Raw genomic sequence first — 25489 nt, 5'->3', positions numbered from 1 at the left:
GGGGGGGGGTGCTGAAATGATATATGGGGGTAGCAGTAGCTTCAGGGATAATTGGGAGGCACTGAATAAAAATAAGGGGGTTAGTGGAAGCATAAGGAAAGAAGAAAATTCTGAAAAATCATTTGTATATGTTTCATCTGTTGTATAACAGAGTTAGTCATAGTGATTACATTATTTTCCAAATAAATTCACAAAATGTAAGTTATAACTGATCAGTGGTCAAGTCTGTGAACAGGTCTTAACAAGTACGTATTGGCAGGGAAGTGTGTCCCATATTGTCAGGAAGTCCAGCATACACTGGCAGGAATATATGTGTGTAATAACTCGTTAATAATTATACAATTACACAGTTACATGACACAATATCACATCATCAAAATTTTCAATGCAGGAAAAAAATCCACAAATTTACAATAATGTATCAAATTTAAGATGTAATTTTTTTAAAAAATTATTTTTTTGAAATGATACAAATTTCAAAAAAACCATTAAAGGGCTAAAGTAGATTTCCAGGGGGTTGCGGAGTAAATTTTTTTTTTTGAGAAGGGGGCAGTAGGCCAAATAAATTTGGGAACCTTTACTCTATAGCCTCTAAACTGATATTCCTAAAATGCAAATATGACTATGTCATCCTCTACTCAAACTCCAATAGCCTTCCTTGATAAAGGGTTTACTAGATGTCAGGCACTAGGTGCTAAGCACTAGGAATACATGGAAAGGCAAAAACAGTCCCTCCCCTCAAGGATAAGTACTTAATAAAAGTTGGCTGATTATTTCGATTCATAGTAAAAATTATGAATTCTGTGGACCATTTTATTCTCATTTTCTTTTAAAAGTTTAAATATACAGACTAAGCAAAAGAAAATGCCTTAATTTCTCTGAAGTCCTCATACTCTATAACTCTCTACCAAGCAGTTAAGATATTCTCTTACAAATATTACCCAGGAAAAACCTATCAAAGAGTTAAGAACCACTGAAACACAAAGGTATATTACTTGAAATAAGGATACCACTAATTAGCTCTGGAATTAGAATTTTAAAATATTGCCCCATTCAAGGGGAAAAAATGAAATGACATCAAACTTGCTAAATAGGTATTGTTTATTAAGGCTTGTATTCTCCTAGAGGAAAAAAGTTAATCTGATGTCCATTACTCCATACAGGCAGTAACAGAGACAAGAGTTATGCGTTCTAAATACAAGTCTAAATGATACAGTTAAACTTTAAATCAGAGGATCTTTTGGAGTAAATAGTGTTCAGAAGACATTTGCTTTCTAATATGGCAAGGATCCTCTACAACAAACGCGTACAGATTCGGTGGGCCAGAGCAACAGGCATGAGCACCATTTTCATGCTTAATTCCAAATCCATTTGGTGTTGAGCTCTTCAGCGGTTCCCTCATTCCACAAAAACATGACAGCAAACTGAGTTTTTAAAAGTTTTTCTTTTACTCATCCAACAGAAAAAAAAATTAGACATATACACCGTCAATTTTAAACAGTTGAGGCATAATCCATCATACTCTCCATCCTATTAGTTCCTACATTAAAGCTCAGCATTATTGGTATAAAAACTTAAAATGGCATTTGGACTCTCAAGTAAGGAATACGGGGAAAAATTAAAAATGTCTGCAATAAACTAAGAACACCTGAAAGCTGAACCAGGTTTAAAACACATTTTCAAAAACCCTGCATTGTTGATAGCATCCCATCATCATCATTATTATTATTATTATTATTAAGCTATATAAACAATAAAGCAATTATGGCTGTGAGAAATATTCTCTGCAGGATATGGTATAACAAATGATTTCAAAAAGCTCTGGTTAACAGAACTTGAAAGGGATTCTTTTGTTTGTGTTAAAGAAATCTAAACAATTTTCCACAGCATGTAATAACTTAAAAGTTTAATTTTTCCCCATTTAGTAGAAAATCAAACTGACAATCCTGGCTTTTTAGAAGTGTAATCACAGACAAAATAAATGGCAAAACATCTGCAAAAACTGATCTGATTTACCTTTTGATTTCACTATTTTTAAGAGAAAGTATTTTAACAGAACGTTTTACATGACAAAACAATGCATGGTTTGTTATTTCGCCATAAAACCGTGAAAGGGGAGTACACGAAGGCTCATATGTATAGATATATAAAATTACTGTGAATATAAGAAAAGGAACATAATTTGTGCCAAAACTAAAAAAAAAAAAAAAATTCTTTGGGAAGCATTAGGCTTGTCTTTTTTGTTTTTTAAGGATGCTTATCTTATAGTTTATTAGGTCAGTCTGATTAATAGCTGACTTAAAAAAAATACAACTTTATTAATGGGTTCTAGAGCATTATACATAGAAAAAATACAAATTAATGCAGATCCACCTGGGAAAAAAAGCTACAAAGTAATTAAAGATGCAACAACTTAATTTCCCCTGCATGAGAAGATGCATTGGAGCTGAAAGCTTTAGTCAGTCCTGATGCCTAGATACAGCACCAGCATTTTTTAGTTTGTTTTTCATAGTTGAGTTCGTGAACAGTTCTAGTTTATCTTTATTTTTATTGTTTGTTTCGATTCTGCCGTTCCTATAAAAAAGAAAATAAGTAAAGGTTAAATACATTAAAAAAACATATTATATACTTCATAGGTATATTAAAAATGTAAAATATAAAACTTCACCCACCATGACAAAATTTACCTACCACGTTACCGGAAGTTTTTACCCACTGCATGCCTAAAATAACACATTCTCAAAGTGTCAAGCTATAAGTTGCATTTAAAGCCCCAAGATAAAATTAGTGATACTGGTCAAATCAGGTTAGTTTTTTAGTTAAACTAAATGGTTTCCTCTTTAAAAAGTCAATTTGGACCCATCAAAAGCTTTTTCTGCAAGCAGAAATATTTAATATTTCTGGTTAATAGGGTTATTTGCTTAAGTGATCAAGCTTTTCTTAACCTGAATTATCTGATTAAATACAAATAACATTTTGCATGGGAAAAATACTAAGATTATTTGTACCCAATAAGAGCTGCTAACACTGTTAAGAAAATGCCGTCACTTCCAATTAACTATTCCTATATGTATTACATTCATTCACACTCTATTCAGTTTACTTCCACTATACAGAGAATGCCCATTTACATTCCCTTTCAAACAACTACATTTTATTGCCAAAGTATAACCAACTAGTTCTGGGACTGTCTAGAAACAATCTCAATTTTTTTCCTGGCATATTCAGCACAGAATTTAAGCATATGAAGAAAAATCCAATTCTAAAAATAAATTATTTAATTTATGACTACTCAGAAAAAATAGCTCTTGCGTACTTTCATTTCCAAGAATGAAACTGCTAATCATGATGTACAGAAAAGCACTATACTAACAGTATAAACCTAGAACCTTTATTTCCTACCCTAAAATATACCAAAAAGCCCCCAAAAAACTCTAGCTTGTTAAAGTATAATTTAAACACACTAAATAAAGTCTTCTGCTCATTTTAATTATTTACATTATATATGTGAAATATGTTATCATATAAATAGCATTTTACTGAAAATGTTTTTTATTCTGCCTTATCTGGAGTTTTATACTAGGACAAGTAACAGCTCACATATCTAGGAAGATTTAATTTCCTCTAACTTCACCTCTTAAAAAAAAATAAATAAGAAAAATTAACCAAGTCTAGACCATGAGAGCAAAATAATTATGTTTTATTTAACTCTACAAGTACTGTATTCCCCTGAGAAATGAAGTCATTTCCTCCTATGAGATTGATGACTCCCCTCAAAGCAAACAGTTCTTCTTTCTCCCCTACCATTATTAATAACTTTCATCCTTATAATGTGTAGCTTTTCTTTTTTGCTATATCATGCCTCATTCAATTTTCTGACAGTTAATATCTCTCTTGTTCATTTGGTACAAATAATCATCACAAAATCATTATACAGGAAGCAGTTAAGTATCATCTCCTCCATATAAATAAAATGGTAACAAAAGAAGACAGATTCAATCTTACTAGCTGAATGCTCAACAATGAACATTTCAGCAACTGCTTACTCTCAATTTACTTTCTCTTGCCTTTATCTAGTTTTCAGTCAAAATTTGTTATCCTGAGAGTGCAGCCTTCTTATTTATATGGAGATGATCCAACATGTTCTGGACTGGTTCCTGTCAGTAGTAACTATGATTGGTGCTATAGTTTGAAATGTGGATGAGGAATTTTTTGGTTCAGTTTTATACTTAGCTGAACACTCAAGTTTTCAATAATCTAAATACAATATGATTGAAGATAATCTAAGAGTCTGTCCAGAGTTAAGTAACATTTTGTCAAATCTAGAACCTGGTGGCCTTTACTAAGGAATTAGAGGTAATTTCAAAGTTGAATTTCTTCAATTCCCAGCATTAGGGCTGAATGCTTTATGAAATTTCAGAGTATCTTCATGATTATTTTCACTATATCATACTTATGAACTATGTCCATCAAACATTGGTACAAGTTTATAAAAGTTAATAGCTTAAAATTGAAATTTTTGAAATTTATTTTATGGATATTACAAAACACAATATTTTAATTTTAAAATAAAACAAAACTCCAAGTACATAGGGTACCTTCAAATACCATTTAAATTTACTGAGTAAAACTAAATGAAAATTATGCAAATTTTTACAACCAGGCTAAGAATTAATTTTCCCTGTCCCAATTATTTAATTTCTGTTTACTCCACATTTAAGAACTCATTACTTACTGGAAATCCATAGAGATAAAATTTTAGAAAACCAAATTTAAATACAACATAAAAATATATCAAACTCTCAGTTCTTAATTAAATCTTTAAACTGATATTATTCCTGTTACCTAAATAGATATGTAGTCTCTTAACTTCCAACATGCATTTTAACGAGTTCAAAAGATATTTATATCATGGGGTAAAAACTGTTAAATGTTTCTGAGATGAAAAACTTTGATTTAAGTTTTCTGAAAATATTAACAAGAAATTTTTGGAAAATGTACTTATTAGTCAATTCTTATTTATCTGTTCCAATGACAGTAGAACAGATAAGTTGGGGGCGGAAAGCATGATTAGATTTGCCTTAATGATTGTGCTTAATTAGAATAATATCAAAATTGGTTTGCATTTTCTGACACACTTCAAGGGAAGCAACTAGAAGAAAGAGGTATTGCCAACTTCTGCACTAAGGAGACAGGTTATTAAAATAAATAATAAAGCCTGACCTAATGAATTTTTCAGGTTTAACAAAAATTATTTATATACAGTAACACTTAATAGATGTGTAACCCATAGGCAAGTCATTGAACATCTCTGAAACTCAGTGAAAAGGCTTTGTAACTTAAAAAAAGACTACATAAACAAGAGTTAAAGCACAATTACTATTTTCATACTAAGTATACTACATATATACACATATATATGAATACATCTGTATGTATATCTGACATATATACACATATAGTATGCATGCATGTTTATGTATATATAGATATATAGATATATATATAGTACCTTTGATTTGAAAAGCTAGAAGTTTAAAAAATTTACGCAATTTCATTAGACTTCACATCTCGAGGAGGTTAGAAAAGGTAGAATATTAGCAAAGCCATTTCAGAGAAGTAAACTAAGATACAGCTATTAAATGACTTAGCTAAGGTCACACACTGTGATGAAACCAAAGTTTTGACTCCCAGTTTACAGAGAATTTAACTATTTTATATGGATAGGTCTCTCCCAGCTCCCATTTTCTTTCATAAATTATATAATGAAAGCTCCTTTCCTTCAATTAAAAATTTATAATAAAATACATTAAAAGTCAAAAGTCTCCTGATCTGAGCATCACCTAGTAACAATAATAACTATCTTTTTATGTTACAATTGTCAACTACTAGAGTTGAAAGGGACTATAAAGGCCATCTAAGATCAACCGTTTGAGCTACCCTTCACTTCAAATGGAAAATTGATATGAATTACTATAAAAAAAACTACAAGTAGTTTTATTTTAAAAGTTGTCTTTTTTATATCATTTCCTTACTATATATACAAACACACCGTGCAAGTACTCAAAACCTCAGATGTAAAAAAAAAAGGAAAACTGTCCATTTTACTTAACTTGTATATAAACAAATATTTTCTTAAAATAAAAATTTAAGAATGTGTTATCCTCGATGTCAGGAATAGCTTGCTCTAATAGGACTTCCCTTAGTAGACTGCCCATACCTGAAAAATTAAGCCTGAAGATTGGAGACAATCACACATGAATGACTATACTACATCACCAGCATGTCACTTTGCTTGCTCATGGACCCCAGCTTTGATCATCCATGCAGTCTTATCCTAAAAATTATTCAAACATATTAAAGCTATTTTGCATAGCACAATCATTTTAGTCATTTAATCCCATGTTTCCCTTATACAATGGAAATAAATTAGATTAAAAGGTAGATGAACAAATGAAAGCTCTTAATTGATGAATGGAGTAAAGAAGTGTTTAAGTAACTACTGTTCAAATTAGAACACCAGAAAAAGTAAAGGCCACATGAAACCAAATTCCCATTCAAATTTATATTCCATTCCAAAATTTCGCAAGAAAAAAATGAAATATTTGAAATAAATGTGATTAGCCTAGGAATGGAGAAATGAGAGTGGCTTGTTACTCATGAGCAAGTCTATTTATGGCATTAGATAGTAAATAGTCAAGTTCAAATTCTCTATCTTAAATCTTCATCTGCTTTGACATGGATAAAAGAAAAGTACCATATTCCCACCCACTTATTCCCAATGCTAAGAAAACCTCAAATTATAATCAAAACCCTTAAAAAGCAAAGCACATTATCACTTCTCTGAACACTCAGAACAAGATGGCTAAAAATCCAAACTGGAAATTACTTAGTTTTATAAATTACTGTATTGTGAAAATGTCTAGCAAATCCCTAGAAGGTGGAAGTTCTCCACAAAAATTAAGAGTGTAAGGCAGAATTGATGCTACCTTATGCTATTTTTTTTTCTATTTGTACTACTGTACTAGAAGAGCCTCTGAGGTTAACTATTAAATTTCTGTTTATTAAACCAAAGAAAACTATCAGGTCTCCCTAAATTTGCCATTACAATACCTGACATTTCCTTGACTTTTCTATTTTCATGACTTGTACTTTAACACTTCAAGGATCTGTAATTTCATCGGTGTGGATATGCCCTCCACTGATGCAGATCACAACCGCTCTGTAACTTAGATGGTATCTGAGTTGCTGTGGCAAAAAAAAAAAAATTCAACCTGTGTCCAACCTGGTCATTTTCATGATTATAGTGCTCAAATCTGAGTTAGTCATGACAACAATTACATAGTAATTTCCATTTCTATCCTTCTCCCCTCTTTAGATGGCATCTTTTCTGAAAACTAAGAAATCAAATACAAATTTACCTTGCGCACTACTTCTTCCTCTTCTTGGCGCTTTTCATAATGAGAAAAATCATCAAAGATGGAGGTTGTGTGCTTGTAAGTGGAAATAATTTTAAGCACTTGTTTAGCTTTTTCTAAGGGTACCTCCTGTGTGTCACGGGAGTTTGTAACTGGTTTGTTGTCATTATTCTCCAGCCTGATGTGTCGAAGTTGGTTGTTGGGTACATCCTTGACAAAGATCCACTTGACATCAAATTTCCCCTTCCATTTGTCCTGAGACCAGACACCAGCACTAGTGCCATAGTCCACAGGTGACTTCATCTCTGCTACTCCACAAAAATGTCCACTACCATTGACACTGAAGAGCAAATAGACAGGACCCTTACTGTTCAAAGAGCGGAAAGCACTGTCCAAACGTTTGTTTCCATGTTCTGTGCTACACCAAATGGAGTATTTAATGGAACGATGAATATCATCCTCAGAATAGCTCTTTATTATGAAAACACGTCCATTTTTAAGATTCCAATCAAATTCTTTAGGGTTATAACTATGGGCAGCTTTCAGTTTTTCAAGGACAGGGTGTGATTCTCCACCTGGAACAGAATTAGTTTGGGCATTTCCAGTAGAGTTGCTATCGCTACTGGTTCCTCCACTTTGTCCAAAAGCTGCATTTCGGTTTCGAGGGGCTACCCAACGGTTTGGGGGTGGTTGCTGAGGGTTCTGATATTGTGTCTGGGCCAAAGGAGGAGGCTGAGTTGGAATAGGCTGAACAATCTGTTGTTGTGGCTGTGGGAGAGACTGAGGTGATGGAATCTGTTGGGGAGCGGGAGCCTTGCTCACAGGCCCCTTATTATCCCAAGTACCAATGTCCATATTATGTTTTATAGGTGGAGGAGGTAAAGCGCCTCCAATTATAGGTCCACTTTTTGTTTTCATTTTAGGTTGTGGTTTTGCAGGTTTGCTGGCAATGGCAGCCCAAGATGTTGGTTTTGAAACTGGTAAGTTTACGCTTGATCCACCATTACCAGAAAGAGCACCAGTCATTACAGCACTGTTAACAGATCCTACCGTCTTAACTGCAGATGTTGTCACATCTCCACCAATCTTAAGTCCAACCATTCCCTGCTCAATGCTATTCACTCCAGGTGCTTTATTTAAAGTGTCATTATGAAATCCTGTCTGTCCATCAACAATGGTACCACCCAAAGAACTGGGTGGGTAGCTATAACTGCTTCCATAAGCTGAACTTTGAGTTTGTTGTCCTTGGGATCCACTTGTTCCCCATGCTGAAAATGCAGGGTTTTCTGGGAAAAAATTAAACCTGTGTTGATAGATATTGTTTCCCAGACCCCCAGGTTGTCCAAAAACAGCATCATGCATGAAATGATGGTCGCCATTACTAAGCTGTCCATAGGTGGTGAGATATGGAATAGGTGGATCACCACCAGTAGACCATGGTGCTTCACTGAGTGAGTAAGGAAATCCAATAGGTGGTGGATAGTAACTGGAAAGGTAGGGATCAGTCACTGAGGGATAGCTATTATTCTGTTAAAGAAAATCAAAATTATTTTTAGAGTTAGGTCTGTATTTATAAAAATATAAAGAATTTATTAAAATTATATGATTAATTTTCCTTTTTAGAGTGCTACACTTTGTTTAAACCATAGATCAACTAGAGCTTCATGCTGGGTAAGGTTGCTAATTTATTATCAAAACAGCTTTCAATGGCATATTAAAAGGTAAATGATTATTTAAGAATGACATAAGGTTTTTAAGGCAGATTGAGAATTCAAACATTTCAGATCAGTCTCAAAGTACAAAGCAATTTCATTTATGACTATCTGAATTTAAATAAAAAGTGACAATTATACTAAAAAGTAATTCCCTATTCTAAAATTAAATATTTTATTGAGTTCATCTGATTACATAATTGACTTAACATACTTCATCATTTCTGGGGCTAAAATCCTGTCTACTCTTAACTTTCAAAGATGGAGCCAGGGCTGGAACTATATCTTTCTGTACTCTTTAATAGTGAAATTTACAGAACTCATTATTCCACAGGTAGGACACACTTAAGAGTGCAAACAGCTCCAAAAAGGAGTCAGGTACATCCAAGATGGATTTCTTATAATTTATTAGTAGAAATTAGGCTATTTTGAGGGCATCTTTCTAACCTAAAATCAACAAAGAAGTCAATTATACCTTTTATGTCATTTGATAACACTATCAAAGGAAGAATAGTGGACTGGAAGGCAACACAATATAGTGGGAAGAACACTGGCTTTGGATTATTTTGGTTTGAGTGCTAGCTCTGACACTTAGTAGCCATATGATCATAGCTTTAAGTAAACTGTGCATAATATAGTTCTTTGGGTGTAATTTTTATTGTTTTATAGAAGAAAGAGAAGGTAAATTTCTGTTACTCCAAATCACTAGGCCAAGTTTCTGTGGTCAGCAGACTACTGTAACCCTTCATTCTGATATCATCTCTCCCTCTCTTTCCTTCCAAATTCAAGAAAGAGAGAAGACAGAAGATATTCAATTGCTCTGAGACCTATAATAACGATCATACTCATTTTATTAGCTCTCATCTCTCCAAGTAAATCAGCCTTCTAGAATTGCTGACCCTGAGCAAATTTTGAGGAGCTACCTGAACATAAATCTTTCTCAAACACTGTAAAATCGGATGCTACGACCTCCGCTATTAATAGCTAATATTTATATACCACTTACTACGTGCCAGGCACTGTGCTAAATGTTTTACAATTATTATCTCATTTGGTGCTCACAACAACCCTGTAAGGTAGATGCTATTATGATCCCCATTTTACAGATGAGAAAACTGAGGCAAACAGAAGTAAAGTGACTTGCCCAGAATCACTCCGCTATTAAGTGTTGAAGGTCATATTTGAACTCAGATCTTGCTAACTCCAGGCCACCCTAGCTGCCTACCAAAACCGTTCTGGTACTGGTAGTGGCCCGAATCATATTAGTATCAGGTTGTGGTCATAAGGTAGAAACCTCCATTCTGCCTTCATGCTAGGTTTAGAAATTCTGGCTTATCATAAAATGAATGAAAAATATACTTCCTTTCTTTTTCAATTTGTCACAAATGAGTACACGTACCATTTTTTCTTCACTTAAAAAGTAAGGGATTACAGATGTGGAATGCTACATATGCTCAGACTAAAGTCAACACATTGACTGGGTTTTCTGAATTTAAAAACAATCTTTGTTATAATTTAAGGGAGGAGTAGGGGCAGGAAGGGAGTCATGTGTACGCCCAAATGAATGTAAATGTAAAAAGAAAAGGCATCAATATTTTTTAAAAATTCTGCTTCTCCTCAAGCCCATCTCTTTTACTAACGTTCTCATTCCTAGCTATTACCCAACAAGCAAATTGGAATTTTACTTAACAGGAGCCCAAGAGCAGACTTATTCTTTCTTTATAAGGCCCTCCATAGTCCCCTCAAACAACCCAAGATGATCAAGATCACCCTCTTTCTACTAAAACCAGCTCCTTAGATTCCTATTATGGCCTGTTCTTTCAAGATAAAGTTCTCTTCCAAATGTCAAAGTTACTACATGATTTAGATGTACAATGTCAATACAATGCACCCTCAGATGCAACTGTAATGATGAAAATTCCTATCTACTCTGAAATAAATGGAGCAATAGGATGACAAAGCAGAATGAGCACTGGATTTAAAAGTTCAGGATCTGGGTTTGAATCCCAGTACTCTATTTTAGTACTCATGTGACCACTGGCAAGTTATTTTGCTATATGCCTAAGGTTCTTCCTCTGCCAAGAAAAAGAAAAAAAGGATATGGAATAAATGATCTCTTCCATTCCTTTTAATTCTAAGTCCTATATTTCTAATTGAAGGCTATTTTTAAAACTTGATGACTGTAATAAACTATGACAAGCCAGGAAGAGTTAAGGACCTAGTCTGTAGTAATGGCCAAGACTGAAGCTAACTAAACTACAAAGCAGTTTAACAAATTTGGTTGAGTGGATTGGAAGCAAAGAGAAAATAGTGACTGAACTAAAATCCCTTAGAAGTAACGGCTGCTTCTGACATAATACTTAAGTTTTGACTGAACAGCACATCAAATCCAAGTATATGTGCAAACACATAAAATAGCACAATGCACCAAGGTTATTTTTACCATAACAATTAAGTTGATATGGTTGAAATTTCTATCTACTTACACATCCACACACACACACACACACACACACACACACACACTCACTCCCTTTATGCTTTAAACCGCTACCTTCCATCTCTGATGTTGGGGGTTTAAGTAGAAACTCTGTGTGTGAAGTGTATTCTTCCTACCATCGCCCTACCTTATATATACTATATTAAGTGTATGTGCCCACCTTTTAAAATCTGAGTAAAAACTCCACTCATCATTGTTAGGTTGGACCTGAAAAGTCAGTGGTATCATTTATGGATCAGCAAAGGGCTTCTTCCAACAAAATTCATTATCTGTCTGCAATCACATTGTAAACCACCGTTAAACTTCATCTTCAGTAAATCTGAACTCATATAACATATCCTTGCCCAACCAAAGTCCACAGATCAAGAATTACTTAATCTCAGGGACACTCCTAAATAGGGCTGGTAACCAACAGATCAACATAATAAAGGTAGGCCAAAAGTGGACACACGGACACACACACACACACGCACGCGCGCCAACAAGCTTAAGTAGAATGTTAATTATCCCCTTCTCTCTCCTCACACATCCACCATCTTAGTATGAGTCTTCATCACCTGTTGCCTGGACAAAAGCATTATTCTATTAGTCTCCCTGCCTTAAGTCTTTCCCCACTATAATCCATCCTCCACACAGCAGCCAAGGTGAATTTCCTGAGGTTCAAGCCTGACCACATCATTCTCCTAACCCAGTAAACTCTAATGCTTCCCTATTGTAAGTAGGATCAAATATAACTCTTTGTTTAGATTTTAAAATCCTTCACAGCCTGGCCCTAAACTACTTTTCCAACCTTATCATACAGGATCCCTATTGCCAGCCAAATTGTCCTTCTTGCTATTCCTTGCACAAGATATTCCATGGCCTGTCTCTGCCTTTGCACTGGATGTCTGCCACACTTGGAACGCACACTCTCATCTTACCTCATCTCTTAGTATCCCTTGTTTCTTTCAAAACTACTCAGGTGACACTTTCTACCCAAAACTTTTCCTGATCCTCAGAACTACTAATGGGTCACCCCAATTAATCTCATTTATTCTGCATATATTTTTCCTATACAAAGAACAAAGTATAGGAGGAATACAGGTATGCTCCCACTTGTAAATCAAATACATAAATCAACTGGAAGTGATTATTTATATTATAAAATGAGTCCTCCTTCACAAAGATTTCTCTGAAAGTTTTTTAAGTAGCAAATTTCTCTAACATATTTAACATTAACATATTCCTTTATAAAGATTCAGTTTATATGAGTTATCTTTAATGAATTTGTACTATCTCCTGAACTAGATTGTAATCTCCTAGTGGGCAGGAACTATGTCTTCTATTTCTTTCTAACCCCCACATATCAAATGCTTCTTGATGGAGGCAAGAAAGAAATAAGATTCCATTTATATGGTATTTTTCTTTACTTTTTGTATAGGGATTTACAATATTCAAAAGAGCTGAGATGCAGTTTACTTAAAAGTTCTGCCAACAAGAAACAATTATAGGTCTAAAGATAGAAGGGACCTCAGAAATCATCTGTTTAAACACATTCGTTTTTCAGATGAGGAAACTGAGGCCCAGAAAAGTCAAATAACTCGCCAAAGGTAAAAGCTATTGAACAGAAGTGATAGGATTTGAGCCCAGGTCTTCTAATTTCAAATTCAACAACTTTTCCATAAGAGGCTCTCATCAGTCCTTGCACCAGCCCTTCCAAGATGCTATTTCTCTGTCTTCAAGGTCTCACTTCTTCCTTCAGCAGGAAGCTCAAATACAAACAGGGACACTTTATCCACTTTATTCCTTATCCACTCACCACTCCTCCACACACACACACACACACACACACACACACACACACACACACACAGTGCTACATACCGCCTTTCCTCATTCATACATAAATATAAACTTACTCATTATTTTCCAGTCTTGTGTAGTTCTACAACAAAAATAATGCACAAAACACACTCCTGTAACCAATCTGGTGGCATTCCCTTTCATTCATGTACACACTTACAAACGCAAACTCATTCTCATTCTGTGCTCACACACAGGTATCTGTGGAGCCTCCTTTTCCCTGTACTTTAGTTTTCAAGTCTTCTGTTCCCTCTTGTTTATACACATTCAGCATGTATATGAACACAGAGAGAGTACACACAAGATCATCTATAAGGTCTCTTCTGGCTCAAAAAATTCTATAATTCTGTTCCAAATGAAAAACTCCCTAATTTTATTTTTTCATGTAACAAATTAGTTCTGTACTTTCTCAATGCATTAAATTGTAAATTTATTTCAGTTTTGGCAATAGTGGAGTCCCTTAGCAGTACTACATATGAATGCCTCATTATGACATGATGGGTAACTCTGAATTCTCTGAGGCAATGGCACTGATGTACAAGCTATGGCAGGTCTTAACAATTTGAAAAGATAACAAGTATGGTACTAGTAAAGAACTATCGTTAAAGATCAGTCTTGCTAAATCTAGAGAAGCTGACATTAGAAGATATCCCACCAGGGTGATTCACTTGGCCACAGTTACTCATGAAGACTATATATATAGAGAGAACCAAAAAAGTTTTAAGTTATTAAAGCTTAAAACTGCACTAAGACTTTTGGACCTTATATAGAAGAACTTCATTCAGCACAGGTAGAAAGAATACCCAAACGAATGAAATTAGATGTTCTGAAGAGTAAGGAAAATATTTACATAGGTTAATTATTAAAGCTATGAAAACAAAATCAAAACTTTATATCATACTTTTGTGATGTTTCATAAAAGGTATATTTCTGTTCTCAGAAGGAATAACAAAAACAATTCTTGGGGAGCATATTAGAGGAAAAAAGAGTTAAATCAAAACTACCAATTCTTTTGGCCTAAGCATTACCTCAAACAACTAATAGTCTTAGTTATCAAGACATTACAACCCCAGTCTCTGGGATGAATCAAGATCTCAAGAAAAAAAAAAAAAAAAAAAACCTTGAAATTTGCATGAAGACAGTAATTTCCCCTTTAAAACAAAAAAAAAAATTAACAGTTTCCTCCAAACAGCAAAGCCAAAATAAGTAAATCAGGAGGAGTTTCTCTGTAGAAGTTTATAAACTCCCTAACAGACAATGAAAATTTAAGTAATCATTGGTTATCATCCTTAGTCAATTTACTTTTGTTACTTTAAAAAGGATGGCTTACAAAAAATATGTTCAAAAGTTAAAACTGGTATATATTGGCTCCAGAACTAAAAGCAGGAAAGGGTGTTTCCATACTCACTAGAAATTTAATCATATAAAAAGGTCATGGAACTCAAATCTTTATTTCCTATATCCTTTTTTCTGAGAAGCAAGACCCAAAATTATGTAAATACTTAAGTTTCATGAACAATAAAATGACTCAGACATTACAGTGACATGGAGGAGGGACTGAGACAAAAGAAGAGATTCATTTAAGCAGAAAGCTTTTAAAGGTATACTGGAAAGCATCTGATGAATCTGATTACTTTCATAGGTTCTTTAAAAGAAGGAGCAAAATCACCAAACATAATGTAGAGGTTTTGCTCTCCCTATAAAATAATTCATATAGGCCAGGGACTACAAGGTCAAAGAGTATCTTAAATTCACAGAAAGCTTAAGAATAAAACCCTGTGGGTAGGTACCATGTATGTCAAGAAAATATTAAAATTTCTTTACCTGGTTGGTAATTTTTAATAATTATTCATAAGGATTTTCCCCTTGAATTCTTGTATGTTCTCCAGAATTAGAAAGATCAATAATGGAATATAGAAACAGCAGTTTCTGACACATACCATTTCTCAGTATGTTTTATGACACAATATGCTTATTGTCTTCACTTGTCAACCAACAAGAATAATAAAACTTACTGCTAATTCCATCAGCACATTTGGTTCTAAGTAACTTGGCAAAGTTAATATGCACCCTTATTACGTACTTTAAGGCAATTTAAAAAAATTTACTATAAGAAATCTAGACCAAAAAAAAAAATGACTGAGATTAACAGCTGTTTAAATCTCTAAAATATTTGTGTTCTCCTAGATAGATGTCCTAAATGAATTCCCTAGACCTACTAATAAGTGATCCTATTTTAAGATATTCTACTACGGATATAGAAAATACAAATAAAAATTCACTTTGATAAAAAGAAGCACACAAATTTGTCTCTGTTCTGAGAAGTTAAATAAAATCCCTAAAACAATCTTCACTTAAAAGTGTTAAGAAATCTACTTTCAGCAGTATACAAAAATCATTGTTGGGAAACTCTCTTAAGATCAAGGACCCCTTCTAAAAGCATTAAAAATGAGTAAAATAAAAAAGTCAGAACAGTAGTTTTCAATTTATCCATATCAATAACATGACGAAAGTATTTACAAACATATGGTACTAAGAGAGGCATTACACAGGTAAGCCTCAAAATTGAATCTTCAGTCTTCTAGCTATTTTAATTATAAAAATCTACTTAAAGTTATCTCAGATAGATACATTCTGCAACCTGAAAATGTCTCATTACAGGATATTTTTCTGAAACAAAAGTTAAGAATAGGGCAAATCTATTTTGATTACATATCAGAAACTTAACTGAAAAATTCACAAGTAAAAACACTATACAAATATTTGACAACGCTATCTCCTAACCAGTCTAGTCCAGCTGAGTATCTCATAGACCACAGACAGTTTGCAGTATGTGGTGAAAACAACTCTTGATTTACAGTCAGAGGGCCTGGATTCAAATCCTGGTTCTGCCACTTACTACCTTTGTGACTTTAGGCAAATCACTTCCTTTCTTTGGTCTCAGAAGTATCTGTAAAATGAAGGGGTTGTACTAGTTGTATAGCCTAGTACTAAATGATCATTAACATCCCATCCACATCTAAATCCCATGATTTTTAAACAGCCTACACTACTTAACTTTCACAAAATTACTTCTTTCCTCCTCAATTCCTTTCATTGCTCAACTGATTGCTTTATACTTAATTCTGAAAGCCAGTCTTGAAGAGATGATCTTTTTAAGTTGTGAAAAATTAAAATAAAGATAAGACTTCTAATAAAAATATAAATTTTCTTCTTACTCAAATATTAGACATAAGATATCTTTTCTACTTACCACCTGTCACTTAATCTCTCTAAGCCTCAGTTTCCTTATATGTAAAATGGGGGGGGTGGGAGAGGGAGAAGGAGGGGAATAGTTTGGAATAGATTAAAACCTTTGAAGTCCTTTCCAGCTCTAGAGTTATGATCCTAAAAACACATGATCCACTGACCCACTAGTCACTCGTATGGTTGTGTCATTTGGTGATTTTCTTCAAAAGTTCAATGGACTTGAACTTCTAAGGGAGAAAAAAACTTGAGAGAGCCCGTTATAAATAACTAAGCTAGAAATCCTGGCTAAATAGTAATGGAAGTAATAAGGTGGTGAAGTGGATAGAGTACCAGGCCTGCAGTCAGGAAGATTCAACTTCCTGAGTTCAAATTTGGTCTCAGACCCTCATTGTATGAACTTAGGCAAGTCACTTAACCCTATTTGCCTAACTTGTAAAACGAGCTGGGGAAGGAAACGGCACACCACTCTAGTATCTTTGCCAAGAAAACCCCAAAGGGGTCACAAAGAGTCAGACACAATTGAAAAATATAATGGCATTTAATGGGACCTTTTTAAAGAAAGAAAATAAAATTTAGTTCTATTCCTTTTTGTATCTATATGATGAAAGGCAGCACATCACAGTGAACAGAGAGCTCACTTCAAAGTTAGCAACAGTAGGTTTAAGTCTTGCCTCTGATATATACTGGCTATGTGACCCTGGGCAAGTCATTATATCTCTCAATGTTCTAGGCAATTCTTCAAGACCAAAAGATGCATAGAAGGTGTCACCCTGCACCAGAAGGATAGAAGGCATCTCCTCCCCTGGGAGTTTACCATACAAAGAAAAGCACAAGTCTAGTCTCTATCCTGATCACAATTATTCTGAGTATTTGAATTCTAAAAACTACTGAAAGTAGATTTTAATCCAGTTCTGGAACTAGAAAAACTATCAAATTCTGAGAATTCAGAAAAGACCAAATCATTAGATAGGCAAGGCTTAAGAGTTTTTCTTGTAGTTAAGTTTTTAAAAATTTAGCAACATGTATTTGTACCATTTCAGAAAGTAATCTAAATCAAATTATTTGACTAGACATCTACTGGTAGGATGCAATCTCTTAATACTGCTTACATAATGAAACAAACTCAGTGTTAATCACTTATCACTGATGACCATGTATGTGACATCTCCAATTCACAATACCTAAAACCATGCTGGCTTCTTGCCAGGTTATAAAGTTTTCAATATTAGATAATGAAACTCTGAACAAGACTTAAACTTTTATATATTGTTTAAACAAAACTAAACTGCACAAAAATAGTAGCTAACATTTATATAGCATTATAAGGTATGCAAAGATCCTTTTTCATAAACTCTGTGAAACAGGTGATTTGCCCAGGGTCCAATGAGCAGGAAAGTAGGAGTGAAAGCATGGTGTCCTGTAAAGAACATTCATTAGATGTGGTATTTAAAGAGTTCCCAGTTCAGCCACTTACTACCTATGTGACCTCAAGCGAGTCATTTCCCCTTTCTGGGCCTCAACATCATCTGTAACGGGGGGGGGGGGGGGGGGGGGGGGGTGGAGATTGAGAGACATTTGTACTATGTGATCCATAAAGTTCCTTCCAGCTCTAAATCCTATGATCCTAATACCTTACCTATTTAGAATACAAATAAGAACCATGATAGGAAAAAGAGGCTTCTGCACAGCTAAAATAAACGTTACAAAGTTCATGTTCTATAACTTACTCTACATAAGAGAACCCTTCACTACAGGCAGAATCTATTTCCTCTTATTTACACACTAAGAGCTAACAGAGAAGTCCGCTGATAGCAAGACATGATAACTGACAGCAAAACAAGGGACAAGAAAAACTGAAAGGCAGGACAAACTGGGGAATAAAAAAGCAATCTTGGGCCATTCATTCCTATGCAATTCAAAAGTACTCGTACGTGTCACAGTATTCAACTGCCCCAACCCATCTATTAACCTTCAATCTCACACCTCCAACTGTCTTTCAGATATCTCTAATTAGATGTTCAACACACATCTTAAACTCAACACGTCCAAAGCAAACAAAACTCATTATCTTTCCTCCAAAGTCCTCACCCTACCCCCCAATTTCCCTATTACTAAAGAGGGCAACACCATCCTCCTAGTCCTTAGGCTCATTACCGAAGAGTCAAGCTGTATTCTTCACTACCTTGCACTCCGGTATCTGAGCTGTTACTGAGGCCTGTCAATTTCACCTTTGCAATATCTCCCGAATAAACCCCCATCTCTGCTCTGACACCAACACCACTCCAGTCCAAGTTCTTATTACCTCATGCCTAGACTACTATAGTAGTCTGCTGATCAGCAAGTCTCTCCCTACTCCAATTCACCCCTCCATTCAGCCACCAAAGTGATTTCCTAAAGTACAATTCTGACCACGTCATCCGCACCCTTCAATGAACTCCAGTGACTTCATTTTCTCTCCAGGAGCAAATACAAAATGCTGTTTGGCATTCAAAGCCCTTTATAACCTAACCCCGTCTTACCTTTCCAGTTTTCTTAGTCCTCACTCCCCATCACTCTGATCCAGTGACACTGGCCTCTTTGCTATTCCACAAACAAGACACTATATCTCTCTGCTCCAGGCATTTTCACTGATTGTCCTCCCCCCCCTTCCTAAACATCTCCTGACTTCTTCGGCTTCCTTTAAGTCCCAACTAAAATCCCACCCACTAAAGGAAACCTTTCCCAACTCCTCTTAATTCTAGTTATTTCCTATTTATCCTGTATACATTTGTTTACATGTTATTTCCCCCATTAGATGATAAGCCCCCCCCCCCCCCCCGAGGGCAGGGGCTGTCTTTTTCCTCTTTCTGTATCTCCAAAGCTTAGTACAATGCCTGGCACATACTAAGCACTTAATAAATGTTTATTGGTTGATTGATATTATGTAACAATATGAATGTTAACTAACATTCATAACTATACTCCACCTCCATCCCAGCACCAAGAAAATGCTTGCTTTAAGTATACCCTAAGAAGGCAGGAATACATGTATTTATACATGTTTATATTTATATTTATACAGTTTATACCAGCAAAGTATCTTACTCATTTTTTAGAAACTGGATCTATGCTTTCAATAGTGTAGGGAGCTCCAGATGAAGAACTTCCTCCACCAATACAGACTGGTATCTGTTTTGCAATTTATTGTCTTAAAAAGTTTCCTGGCATAATGAGAGGTCAATTGACTTGCCCAAGATGACACAGCCAGAGACAAGACTTGAACCCATGTCTTCTTGAGTCTAAGACCAGCTCTCTATCCCTTATACTAAACTGTCTCTCTTATATGGCTCACACATAGTAGGTATTTGACAAACATTGTATTAAAAAGACTTTTCAAAACTTTTTAATGCCTGGATCCTTAAAGGGGTAAAGCCCTCAGGCATATATAGAAAAATTGGCTATCCGTAACTCCCTGAAGTTCAGGATAGCCAGGATTTTACTATTACTATAGTTTATTGCACTATACAATTCAGTGAAAGAACAGATAGGACAGAATCTTTAAAACTAAAGATTTTAAATTCACAGAAGACCATTTTGCAAATGATGAATGCCTTATCTTATTCCATTCCAATTCAACTTAACTTTGAACAAAATGAGAAGCTTGCAAAAAGAGACTCGTGTCTAAAAATGCATACTGTTCTATAAAATTTACAAAGGCATTCTTTGTTACTTTGCCCAAAATTGTTCAGGTTTTATAGTAAACATTAGTAGATCTAGTCTGGATATTACCAACAATATCTAGATACCTAGAATACAATCAAGTCATCTGGAAATAGCTAGATTGGCAAGATTATTGTCTGTTATTTATCAACCAAAGGGGTCTCACTTCAGTGATCAGAGAGAATCAATCACTACTGAAAAATGGATTACTATATTATATCTTGAAAATAAGCTTGAAAACTTAGGATTGTTTGAAAGAAGAAAACTCTTTAAAAGTAGTAATGACCTAAGTCCAGAAACGTTAGAATCCAAAAACAAAAGAGCAGTATTCCAAATAACTCACAATTACAACAATAATTTAAGGAGACTTTAAATAGAATTGAAATCACATGATTTGTATATAAAATCAATTTTTTTTAAAAAGATAAAAGGCTTTCTGGTTCCAACTCTGTAGTTTTGGACAAGGAAATTAACCTCTCAGCCACAACTTCCTTCATCCTCTAAAAAAATTGGTGGATGGGGTACTGGTAGATGAGTAAGTCAGATGATCTCTGAGATCCCAGCCAGTTCTTAGACTGGTGTATAATGATAATACGAATAGCTTACATTTATGTATAAGAATTGCAAATAAGCATTACCTCCACCATCTCATCAATAATAAAAAGAACCCTGGATTTGAATCCTAGATATAATACTTACTAGCTATGTAACCACAGGCAAGTCCCTTCACCTCTTTGACCCTGTTGCTTCACCTATAAAATCAAGCTCAATAAAAAGAACACTGCCTACCTCAAAGAGTTGTAGTAAGGAGATGGCTTGGTAAACCTGAAAGTACTATAGAAATATGAATTGTCACTGTAATATTCTATAGTTCTACAAGCATCAAGAATCTAGCATCCTCCATGCAGCCAACAACATTTCTAAATATGACTTCCATGTCAGTTGGGTATTTGGAAAATGTTTTATTATCAATTATTAGTTTTACTCTCTCACTAAGAATTTTAAACTTCATATAAATTAACCAAAATTGTCATGTTAATGGCCAATGGTATGTACTTTTTTCTACATTACTTCAGAACCAATATAGAATTGGGGCCAAGGTAGCTTATTCCAACTTTTGAAATTGCCAGTTCAGTTAGTTTTAACAAATTTTTTTTTTTTTGCTAAAATCCAGCATACATGTAACAATTCAACTCTTCAAACATTTGTGAAGCACTTATCATGTGCAAAGCACTGTGCTAGGTGCTCATAATGCACACATGACACAAAACAGGCTTTGCCCTCAATGAACTTATGAAGTAACTGGAAATATTAGATATATGCAAAATAACTAAGGATAAGTTCAGTGCCCAAGAGAGAGACAAACATAGTGGTATACAGAGAAATCCAAACTAAGAGTAAAATATAATTACGATGGACAAAGAAACAGTTTCATTGCAAAGTCTCTGAAACGAACGTGAAGCTAAAGAAAACTGAACCTTTTGTCACTGACCTGAGGGAAGATGGTGAAAAGGAAAGAATGCTGGATCTACAAAGGGGACAGAACCCAGGTCTACCACTTACTATTATGTGACCTTAGGAAAATCACTTAAACTCCCTGGGCTTCAGTTTTCTCATCACAAAATGAGGGGGTTGGAGTGAAATTACTTCTGAGGCTCCTCTTCCTGTTCCAAATCTATAATCTATGATCCTGACTTGAGCTGTGGTCATTTCTGCTACCCAAGTCCAGGGCAAGGCACTGCTAACTAGAGGCAGTAGGCTGGATTATTCCGAGTCTGGTTAGCTCTAGAGGAGAGTCAGAGTAATCAAGAAGCAGCAGAGGAATTCTGGATGGCCTGTGCTCATCTCTATTGGGCTTGTCAGCCTACTGGGGCTATTAATAGCTTAGTCCCTGACTTAACTCCTGGCAGGGAGCCAGTATTAAGACAGCCAGGAAAGAAGTCATCAAAAGTGGGTGCTCTGTGGAAGGTCAAAGTATGTGGGGTGGGGGGAGGAGCATTCTTACAAAGTAAGTTATGTTCCAAGTTTAAAACTAAGAGAACAGGACTTTTTCATCGTTTTTTAGGGTTGCAAAGGACCTCAGAGATCATTTAGTCTCAATCTTTCATTTTACAGATGGAGAAAGCAAGGGCTAAAGATATTAAGTGACTTGCCCAAGGTTATATAGGATGAAGCAGCAGAGGCAAAATTTAAGTCCAAGCCGTCTAACACAAACTCAGTGCTCTGGAAGCTTCTGAAGGTATGCATGCTACAATCGCCAAAGACTTGCTAAAGACACCATATTAAATGACAATTTTCAAAGTCACTGGCAGACTCCTTTATCTATTCTATCCTATCCTTCCATAGGAGGCAGTTCCACCAGAAAAAACCACAGGACTTCAGAGATGGAAGGGATCTTAGAAACAAACTAGTACACTTCCCTCATCCCCCACCCCCCACCCCCACCTCCATTTTACTGATGAGGAAACCAGGGCCCAGAGAAGTTAAGTGATTTACCTAAGGTCCTTCAGGTAAAGTGTCAGAGGTGAGACTTGAACCAGGGTCTTCCTAACTCCAAATCCAGCACTCTAATCCACTATACCATACTATTGCTTGAAACAAAGATGCTCATTTTCACTGCATTTGTGATCCATGTTTAATATAGAAATATATTTTAAGAGCCAAAAGGCTAGTCAGCTCTCTGATTTAAAGTTTCTTCAGGGTTTCTTTCATTTCAAACTATACTGTTTTATTCATTCTTTGGGGATTTTTTTAAAAACAGCCCCAAAACATACAACAAAAAATTTTCAATGCAAACAAACTGTTAAAAGAACACATCAACAACATACTAACCTGATTTGACTGTCCTGAAAGGTAGGGTTCAAAGTCACTGTCATGCACTGTATCCTTCTGATGCAACGAACCATTTTGTACTAGAGTAAGAAGTTGCAAAATATTATACTTTAAAAGTTCATCAACAATTACTTTAATACATGCAAACTAAAAAAGGTCAAGTTCCCTTTCCCATCAATTTCTATGAAAAATTATATGGTTTCCAATATGTAAAAACAGAAATAACCATTAATAGTACTGTAAATAACAGTACAGAACTTTCAATAACCTTAGATACTGTATTTTTATAAATTTTGGGGAGAAGTCTAGAAATAAACATATAGGATATATATAAATGATCAAGAATGTGGTCCAGCTATATTGGTCTACTTTCAGTACCTCATACACTAAGCTCCATTTCCTATCTCCGAGACTTTCTACTAACTGTTCCCTATCCCTGGAATGCTCTTCTGAATCTCCACTTCTTAGAATCCTTGGCTTCTTTCAAGCCTCCACCCAAAAATCACCTCCTGCAGAAGGCCTTTTCCAGATTAATCCACTCCCACCTCAAGATGGCACATAATATTTAATTAATAAATGCACACACATGCTCACATAGACTACCTCCTAATAAATAAAATCTAAGCTCAATTTGTGGTAAATAGGACTCAAATTCCACCCCAAACTAGGGACACCAAAGCAAATTTATTTCAAGAAAACACACAAAACCTGTAATGCATATCTAGCTGAGACAAATGACTACAATTACATGACAAAAAAATTCTGGAAGTCACATAATTGAGTTCCAACCCCATTTATGACTGTGACCTGGAAAAATGAATATACAATGCAATTAAGGACATCAGCACAATATAACAAAGTAAAAACAGTCTTCTGCAAAAACAAGAAGACTTCTGATTATTTGTTTTATAACTTTTAAAAAACAAAATTTCAACTACTCTAAATGATGTGAGACCATAAAAGAGAATTAAGCTTCCTTCCTAGAGAAGCACATGTTAAATCAGTGCAGTGACTCTTCAGATGACAATTTTAAAGAAAGTATCTTAGAACTAGGTAATTAAGACCTGGAATATTTATTTAAAACCATTCGATTCTGTGATGATTCAGCCTGGCAACTCCCTCACACTTCTTATCATAAAAGAAGAATATAGGGAAAAGCACAGAATCAGAGAAATTTAAACCTTTACTAATGAGGCAAATGAGGCCTAATCTAATGACTTGCCCAAGGTCACACAGTGAAAAAGCTGTGATGAAAAGCCACCTCCTTGTGACTTTCAGGCTTGTGCTTTCCTGTATACCAGAAAGCCTTTCATGGGATTATGTTTAAAAATTTATTTTCTTCAACAAGTTAACAATGTTATCCTGCATGTAACCCAAAGCATCTCTCAAAAATCTAAAGAAAAAAAAAAGACTTCAGTTTCTTTGGTAGCTCACTAAGTGGTTTCCATATGGTCTTTACTGCAAACATGAATCATTTTCAAAGAAAGAACTCCTCCTTCGTCATATACTATTATAAAATCCAATGTAAATTCCCAGAACTTTCCTTACCTTTATTATCTTGTCCTTTTGTTCTCTATAATGCCATAGCCGAGGAGACCAAACACAGAAAAAGCCCAAGAAAAGAGAAAAAAAGTTACTCGTGGAGGGATCCATTTAAGTCCAGGAAGGTAAGTTTAAAGGAAAAACACCAAAGTTTTAAGTGTCTCGTTTAAGAGAATGTTTTTGTTCTGTTTAACAATGGAAAGTACTGTATTCACTCCTCGTCGCAATCATTAATCCAAACCTGTGTTTAGTTTACATGCGGTGTGGGGAAATTTCTCTAACCTTCCAGGTCAGAGACATAGTTTCTTTTCTTCCTCCTCCCCCCCCCACCCCTTTAAAGCTTCTCCATAACTGGAGAGACTGGGAATTATCGAAGGCGGGGAGAAAAGGAATGGCAGGAAGATCTCAGAAAAGCGGTCCAGACTGGGGGAAGGGGGGGGGGCGGGGGGGGGTGATGAATGAGCAGCGGAAAGGAGGGGGAAACAGGCCACAGTTCTCCCTCCCCCTCCCCGATACGCACTCCGGGGCGGGAACCCCCGAGGTAACCCCAGCCTCCCCCCCCCACACCAGAGGCTTACCTGAGGGTCTACGCTGGTGGCCGACATAATTCATGAACCAGGCCCAGGGGGTGGGAGGGGGAGGGGGGTGGGAGGGGGAGGGGGAGAAGGGAGGCGTCGGGCTGGCCCGGGAGGCGG

At 35.4% G+C, this 25489-nt stretch overlaps 1 protein-coding gene across 4 annotated transcripts; it reads right to left on the bottom strand.

Annotated features, from left to right (window-relative positions):
* Positions 1-1083: 1083 nt before the first annotated feature.
* Positions 1084-25442, bottom strand: YTHDF1 (YTH N6-methyladenosine RNA binding protein 1). 4 transcript variants are annotated; one of them, XR_003568292.1, is made up of 6 exons: positions 25373-25442; positions 24801-24825; positions 23253-23332; positions 7422-8945; positions 6221-6337; positions 1084-2574 (listed from the first exon to the last, which is right to left on the bottom strand). XR_003568292.1 is itself a non-coding variant. In XM_027852468.1 (6 exons), the coding sequence occupies exons 1-5, from the start codon at positions 25397-25399 to the stop codon at positions 7162-7164; spliced, it is 1743 nt and encodes a 580-aa protein (XP_027708269.1). In that variant the 5' UTR covers positions 25400-25442; the 3' UTR covers positions 1084-2574; positions 7114-7161. The 4 variants fall into 4 exon arrangements, 3 of the variants coding, with proteins under 3 accessions (XP_027708269.1, XP_027708284.1, XP_027708273.1); XM_027852468.1 differs by lacking the exon at positions 6221-6337 and adding an exon at positions 7114-7248; XM_027852472.1 differs by lacking the exon at positions 1084-2574 and adding an exon at positions 7114-7248 and having other exon boundaries at positions 6318-6337.
* Between the last annotated feature and the right edge of the window lie 47 nt (positions 25443-25489).

This window comes from Vombatus ursinus, unplaced genomic scaffold, assembly GCF_900497805.2.
Source record: "Vombatus ursinus unplaced genomic scaffold, bare-nosed wombat genome assembly UNPS02000580.1, whole genome shotgun sequence".
Taxonomy (NCBI): domain Eukaryota; kingdom Metazoa; phylum Chordata; class Mammalia; order Diprotodontia; family Vombatidae; genus Vombatus; species Vombatus ursinus.
Note: the sequence above shows the minus strand (reverse complement) of the source record. Positions and strands in the feature narration are given on the sequence as shown.

Coding starts and splice junctions, on each gene's coding strand:
- YTHDF1 (XM_027852468.1), bottom strand. CDS start 25,399: ATGTCGGCCACCAGCGTAGACCCTCAG. Junction 8,946..23,252: donor TTTCAGGACAGTCAAATCAG/GTTAGTATGTTG, acceptor TTTCTTTAACAG/AATAATAGCTATCCCTCAGT. Junction 7,249..7,421: donor AGGAAGAAGTAGTGCGCAAG/GTAAATTTGTAT, acceptor TTTTTGCCACAG/CAACTCAGATACCATCTAAG.